Source organism: Aquila chrysaetos, chromosome 25 (genome assembly GCF_900496995.4).
Source record: "Aquila chrysaetos chrysaetos chromosome 25, bAquChr1.4, whole genome shotgun sequence".
Classification (NCBI taxonomy): Eukaryota; Metazoa; Chordata; class Aves; order Accipitriformes; family Accipitridae; genus Aquila; species Aquila chrysaetos.
In genome coordinates this window covers 6,916,513-6,924,267 of record NC_044028.1, presented here as the reverse complement: position 1 = coordinate 6,924,267, position 7,755 = coordinate 6,916,513, and the positions used below count along the sequence as shown (strand labels likewise).

Sequence of the window (7,755 nt, the reverse complement as noted above, 5' to 3'; positions counted from 1 at the left end):
AGAGTCCCCAGTGGTCCCTCCTTCAGTGTGTAATCTGAGACATTTCATTTAAATGGCAACTATCGCTCCAGCTCAACAGTCAAAATTCACTCACTCAAGACTTCAAAAACTTCACCCCTTTTACTCTATAATAACCTGGAGGACAGAGCTGGTATCAACCGTCTCAGGAAAAACATGCATCTAACTCTTGAAGTAATTGTTTGGCCAAACAACAGTGCAGAGTAACACCCAAAAGATGAAACTACCACCGGTAACAGCCCGGATTACTCCACCACCACTGGTGGGTTCTTTCATACCTACCAGGGATTCACTTCACCTTCTAATATTCAGGGAGCAGAGAAGCATGAAATTTGATTTCTTTCTTCCGAAGATGCTGGAGATTATTTTAATAATTCTTACTTGGTATCACTGAAAGGAAGCTCTTGTTCAGTGGTTTAATATGAAGTCTTTTAATATCTGTTTCAGCAATAAAATCTCTGCTTTCTTTTCTATAAATGTACTAATCTCACCAAAGGATATAATTTAAACAGTAGAATGAAGTAGAATAAAAATATGCAGCAGCAAGTGAACATTCTTTTCAAACATGAACCCGCTCTGAACTATGTGCAGTCTGTTCAATCAGATTAGACCTGAGCAACAATTTAAATCCCAGCTCCAACCTTCAATATGAAGAGCAGAAAACGTTCTTTTACCCTTTCCTGCATCTCTGTGTGAACAGATGCACAGTGCAGAGAAGCAGGAGCAAAAGGAATAATAGCAGACAGCAGGAAAGGTGAGATGTATCAAACAGAGGACACCAAATAAAGGAGAAAGTGTAGAAGAACTGCTTTGGCAAACAGTGCGTGTATGACTATCTGTAGGCTCTGACCCTAAAGCTTGCCGTTTGAGAGCCAGATACACAGAGAAATGATTCACTGGGTTAAAAAAAAAATGACAAAAAAAAAAAAGAAGCAGGGGGGACAGGGCAGGAAATACAGTGGAAAATACATCCAGAGGATTTACAAATGTATTGTCTGCTTGAAACATATTTCTAGGGGGCTAACAGGCCAAATTATTTTGGCTTGAACTCAGTATTAATTAAGAAAGGCTCATTTGCATTAGTGTATCTTAGAAATGTCACTGGGCTCTGATAATTCATGATGAAGTTATACAACACCTATCAGGGATCTTAAAGACATACTCAGACCTGATAACTCACCTACTGTATGGCCTGCCGCATTACCTTCTCAATGTATGGGCTGCAGCTGTGTGTTTTGGAAAGAAATACAATATTTCTTAGATAGCCAACTCTTGATCTACTCTGGTTTTTAACATAAAATATTTGTTTTTAAAAGAATAAAACTGTCCAATCACATTAATATGTACATTTCACAATTCCTTAGAATGCAAATAAATACCATTCCTCTCTCCACACTGATTTGCCCATAAAGTTATTAAAAAAACATATGGCAGCTCTACTTGGAGAAATTAATATATTCATAATGAAAGATTCCCAGTTAAATGATGAAATAAAGTTAGGTGAACACTGTTGGCATGGTAAATAAAAGCAGAATCACCACCTGACTTGTGTCTGGAACTAGAAATACTCTCCCAACAATGATGAAGGTTAAAGGACTGAAAAAAACCCCACCCCAGTACCCAAGTACTTTCTATAGCAGGGCGAGGAGGAGATCACCCCAAAGATGGGGATTAATATCAGTATTTAATAAAAAGCAATTTGCAAGTACCACAATAGCTTTATTGCCACCTGACAAGTAATTGCTGTAAGCATATTAGTAATGCCCCCATAAGATTAATCTATAGCTCAAGATCTACACAATAAAGGGTTTGGGGGTTTTGTCTTTTTAAAATAAGACTTCGCTGTTCTTACAGAGACATGGAGAACACTTCAGGCAATAATTGCTTACTCCGAGGCAAAATTTTCTTATGGATCTTTAAGAATAGGCTAGAGAAACCAAAAGAAAAAAGTTAAGAAATACTTGAAGAAAGCAGACAAAGACAGTACTTTTGCTCATTTAAAAAAAAAAAAAATCTTATTTTAGGAAAATTAAACTTTGAAAAAAGGTTCCTTCAGGAAACACTTCCTATTGCAACAGAACGTACAATATGTACTACATAAGAGTTATGCTTTCCATACATGAGGAGTGAAGTTGTCTGTCTTCATTACAACTTTTCAGGTTTTGCTTCTGATTTCTCATCTATCAGATCTTTAAATCCCAATTTTTCCAGTGGTTCATTTGCCATAAGTTGCCTAAGTTAAAAACAATAAAACAACAAAAACATTATGCAGAACACAGTCTATAAGCAAGAGAACAGCAGCATTTTCTCTTTCATTTAATATTATTTACTCTAAAGAAATCCAAGACATCCATACAGAGCGACTGCTGTTTGGCAAAGCCTCAGAAGCTTCAGTTTTGGGAAGGCAACATTCAGGGATTTTTTTTTTCTTAACAGCAGTTTTCCAATTAAATCTGTTGTTTCCCAATATTAGATACTGAATAAGAGTTTCCTCTGAAACTGACCTGACTCTTGGTTATCTTTAATTAACAGACCGCACAAGAGCTTCCTAAGATTCTACCGGTGTCATTTACCACATTTTTAAGTGAACGTGGTTTGGAACAGCATTTGTGTTGCTGCTATACTTTGCTGTAGTAATTTTCAAATGGTTTTTGATTCGCAGCCTTCCTCACCACCAGCCCATGCAGCCTATGCAAGCGTCCTTGTATTTAAGTGCACTTAATAACGCCCTTCGTGCGTTTCCCAGTGAGCTCCCTGACTCACCGCTGAACAGAAAGCATTGCAAAGCAATGCAAGAACAGAAACATCCCTAGAAAACCAACCACCAACACTTTTTTCAGTTGAACTGAGGAACAAGTTAAACTTTTAACTTGTAACTATAGCTAGAAAAAAAGAAAAAATAAAGCTTCACATTTGAGAAAGTCGGTTGTGCACAGTGGAAGCTGGCTAAGTCTTGCAGTTACGCCACCCTTCGGGCAGGATATCTACATCCCATCAAAAACATAAGCCAAGTAAACTGCTGAAGCCACAAAGGACACCTGCTCCTTACAAGCACACGAGCCTCCCGCACGAACGCCTCCACTGCGGGTTCCCTTCCCCTCCCCGCAAAGGCAGCCCCGCTGCTTCCCCACCCCGGGGGCCACCCGGCTGCCCCTCACACCCCCCCCCCTCCGCCGCCGGGCCGGGCCGGGCTCCCACTTGCCTCTCCATGCGGCACTCCAGGTAGGCCATGGCGCGCTGCCGGCAGGCCCCGCTCTCGTAGCCGCTGTGGCGGAGGCACTCCATGAACCGCTCCTTGAAGGCGCTGCACTCCCCTGAAAGAGACAGCGAGGACCGCGCTACCGCGGGGCTCGGGCGGCGGCCCCGGGCCCGCGTCCCCCTGACCGGGCCCGCGGAGAGGTGAGGGGAGGCGGGGGGGGGGGGAAGGCCCGGTGCTAGGCCGCGGGGAGGCCAGGCCCGCGTTACCGCACCGAAGTGATCCAGCGGGAAGGCACCCTTGTCCGGCGGCCGCGGTTTGAAGCTTTTGCTGCCGAAATTCATGGCGGTGGACATGTCGCCGGCGGTGGAGGGGACGGACAGACGGACGAACCGGGGGTCCCTCCGCTCACACACTGGCCGCCGGGGGGAGCCGAACACCGAGCGTCGACAGCTCCGGCGAGCGCCGAGCGCATCGAGCGGGCCACGTGACCGCTGCCGCTCCGCGGCGGGGGGGGGGGGGGCGGAGCCACGCCACTGTGGCAACGGCATCGGCGTTGCTGCGGCAACCGGAGCGGGGCCGCCGCCTTACCCGTGCCGGGGGGCAAGAGTGACGTCACTGCCGCAGGCCTCGGCCACCCGCGCGGGTCACCATGGAGACGCCGCCGCTGGCCGCCATGTTGGCCCGGGCCGGCGGCCTCCGGGGGGCGGCGGGGTCGGTGCCGCCTGAGCGGGAGGGTCGGGCCCCTGGCGGTCCCGCTGTGCTTCTGCCTCCCCGGCGTCCGGGGCGCGATCAACCTCTGAGAAATAAACCCATTTCTTCTCAGAAAAACAGTTGGTTTTTCTCCTAATTCGCCTCCGGATTCTCTAATCGGGAAGGGTGAGAGCGATGGTCAGGGGCGGCCTGCCTGCTGAGGGGCAGGGAAAAACGGTTTGTCCTCTCGCGTGTGTTCGTTTGGAAACGAAGGGGAAAAGAGCAAAACTCAGAACGTGGTGTCAGCAAATCGGTTTATACAGGATCCAGCCTCATCCGAGCGTCTCCCGTCTCTGTCCGGGAGCCGACGGACAGGGCCCGGGCTGAGGCCGGGCTCCTCCTTCCCCTCGGCCACGAAGAACAAGTTCCTCACCCGTCACTGCTGAGCAATGGGGCTCGACTTAAAACCACATTTTTCAGGACCCCGCTGTGGCTGGCGGTGTGATCCGAGAGCCCCGGGGATCAGCACACAGAGCTGAGGCACCCCCGGGAAGCGAGGACCAACTTCCTTTAGAAATCCAGCAGGATTTCGGAAAAGCCATCCCCGTCCCACTGCAGTGACGTGAACTCGGCCATCAGCCGCCATGGCGGCAGCGACGTGATTGTTCGTCCCTCGTTAATCCTCACGGTTTGACACCTGTGCGCAAACCTGACGGACAACACCGAGTTATTTTATGCCTCCTACAAGCGATGGGTGAGCTGGCGGCTGCCCATCACGCGGCACGAACGCCGATAAGGTCGGTAAAACCAAGCGGTCATCGGCAGATGCTTGGGAAATGGTGAACTTCCAGATCCTCAAGACAGCTAACTAAGAAAAACACCCCTTTTGCCCGCAGGTTTACAGCATGCTCTCTACAGAGCCTCGGATCTCATCCTGAAAAGAGGATGAGAAATGGTGTTAATCTAACCCTCCCGAGTGTTAACCGTGGATTACACTGTTAGAGTCTTTTTTCTTCTTTGCCCATAGCTGCCATTGCTTTAAGATGGTCTTTCATCTGTTTTAAGTTGGTTTTCTTTTAATTAAATGACTGAGATAAGTAGAAAGAATTTGAGGCTGGGTAAAAAAAAGAAACAGCTGCAATTGTTAAGGACAGCCATTATGGAAATATTACCTGCAGCCCCATTTAAAGTGCATTTTTTTTATGCTTTGATTGCTTCCTTATTACAGTATTGAAATTGTAAATGGAAAATTACACCATGTTCTATTGTATAAGCAACTGGTTTACACAGCCTGAAATATAAGGTTTTATTTATTATTATGTTTTCAGGGCTATGAACAATAGATTTTTTTATTATATAGTAAATAGCACTTTTCCACTTGACTTCGTTATAACACTTAACAGTAAAAGGGAGATACTCCTCTTTCATACATACATGCAGCAAACTGTCTCCCGGATCTCGGGGGACTGAGCAGCAGAGAAGCAGCTTTGGTTTATCTGGACAAGTTTAACTGAAGCGTCAAGGCACTTGATTTTAGCAAGCTGCCCAAATTACGTTCCTTAGTTTCTGGCACAGTGGTTGACTTGCCGATTGCCCATGTGATGAAGGAAGAAATCAAAGGAAAAAGAGATGCAGGGATCCCACAGTGGAATTATTCCCAAACAGTGACAATCCTATGCAAAGGCTATATCAACTTGCTGTATTACATTATATCCGAATGTTTTGATTACCTATTGATTAACTCGGTGTCTTTCTTTGACGTCTTAAATTTTGTAGTTACCCAAATTCAGGTCAGGTATAGTAGCAGGTGTTTGGTTATGCTTACTTAATGTTTTTATTGCAAATGTCAGTTGTGTCTTCTAGAGTTTCCTTTAAAAGTACAGTTTGTCTTAGAATCTAATACAAGTACTTTAGCAGTTTAGTATGTATTTTTCCCAAGGAGATCAAATGAAACCCCCATTAGATAATCAGTGTGAAGGAAAAAAATCTCATTTGCAGATTAAGCCAAGCAGTTCCAAAAGAATTCAGTAAAAACAGTGCCACAAAGAGCAGTGCCACAAACAGAGAATTAAATGCTTTTCACATACTATCTTTCAAAGAAGTGAGAGACTTTCACGGCATCAGGGAAATCTGAAATAGCTGTTTCAGTAAAAAGGTGCCCATTGTACAAGAGAGATCAGATAATTTGTAAAACATGCAGTGTTTTACAGTATCTCTAGTCTGGAGTCCTGAGCCCTTTCCAACAGTTAAAAGGCTCCCCAAACTAGGGAAAATCTTGGATCTCCCCCTTTCAAGTTACACAACTTGATAGATTAAAAAAAAAAAAAATTCCTTTGGTTGAATCAGAGTTGTTAGTCATTAATTATGGACTAAAGAGTCATTAATTATGGACTAAAGTAACATTTAAAAAATGTTTGCTCTTTTACAATGTTGTCAGATCACACTGAAAACTTATTCCACTATTGGTGCTTATCCATCAAATGTACCCTCAAAAGGAGTTTTTACACACTCAGCATTACTATTGGAAGCACCAAATTGAATAATACATCAGAGCAGAACCTTTATTCCTTTTTATAGGCAGGGTGAAGTCCGGGACTTTCATTATTTTCTCTCTCTCACCATGCTGCATCTTTTAAGAGCCTTCAGATTCAAATTATCGGGTAGTTAATTTGAAGATAATTTATTGACAAGCCATGAAAGGCTTTGAGTAAAGTACTAGGGGATTTTGTAGCTTGATTTGGGATAGCTGTAAGAAATTAATCAGTTGAACAAGACCAAGCACATTCAGACGCTGGAATTTGTGCCCTTGAGACTGCTGTTCCCAGCCCAGGCACAGAACACACCTCAGAGAAACATCCTTCCAGGATCACTCATTCCTACGCCTCACCCTCGCGCGGCAAGCACGCCGCCAGCTCTTACATAAGGTCTCTTGCTACATCACTGCCACAGGCTGTTGTAAACCATTTTTCTCCCTTTTAATTCAGGTTCCTAGACAAGCAAAAATGCAGAATATTGCCAGAATAGTCTGGGGAATGGGGATTTCTGTTGTGGATGATTAATGAAATATTATTGTTTTGCACTTACAGGGAAATCATAGTTTCATGCCAGTAAGGTCAGGGCCTTAATACGTTATGTGCTCTACAAAGATGTACAGAATGATAGCTCATTTTCTGTTATGACTGAGCCAAAGCCTCATCAGGTTAGAGGGTAATGTGGTAGAAATAGTAACACTGCGCTGAAAGCTAAAGAAAGCTTTTTTCTTACATTGCTAGTTGCAATTCTGTTATATCTAAATCCACATCTCTATCTGCATCAAGACGGGGGGCCCAAAAGTAAGATGCTGGGACCCTGGCTTGGTAGATACCTACCAACTAATCATCCTTTGTGATATGCCCCAAATTGCCCTTGGATTAATATAATTTCTGCAATACTGTGGTGAGACAGACTTGGAGCTATGTCGAGGCATTTGGTCTGTTCAGTTATATTTTGAAAATACATTCTTCATAACCTGACCTCCTCACTGCTCACTTCCCAGGTCAGGCTGCCTTGGCTTGTTGGCGTAAGTATGCGGTCTGGAAGATCATGCTTCTGGCTATAGTCACAACGGATTTTACTGCAAATATTTTTATAGATATGCATATTATAAAGTACATTGCCAGCACCAAATCCCAGGATCTCCCACGTATTTTGTCACTGAGTGAGAATCATGAAGGAATGACATCTATTCAGTCCAAGAACAAGGCTTTTAAAAGCAACAAAGTTCCTGAGAATGGTTTGTTGCTAAAAGGGGTAAATGCTTAACACGAGTGGGAAATACTGTCACCTTAGGCTCTACACAGAGACAATGC

General features: G+C 44.4%; 1 protein-coding gene across 1 annotated transcript; it reads right to left on the bottom strand.

Annotated features, from left to right (window-relative positions):
- Nucleotides 1-1,716: 1,716 nt before the first annotated feature.
- Nucleotides 1,717-3,707, bottom strand: LOC115335924 (cytochrome c oxidase assembly protein COX19). The gene is made up of 3 exons (XM_030002279.2): nucleotides 3,489-3,707; nucleotides 3,221-3,332; nucleotides 1,717-2,251 (listed from the first exon to the last, which is right to left on the bottom strand). Exons 1-3 carry the CDS (start codon nucleotides 3,568-3,570, stop codon nucleotides 2,164-2,166), a joined length of 282 nt encoding a protein of 93 aa, XP_029858139.1. The 5' UTR covers nucleotides 3,571-3,707; the 3' UTR covers nucleotides 1,717-2,163.
- Nucleotides 3,708-7,755: the final 4,048 nt, after the last annotated feature.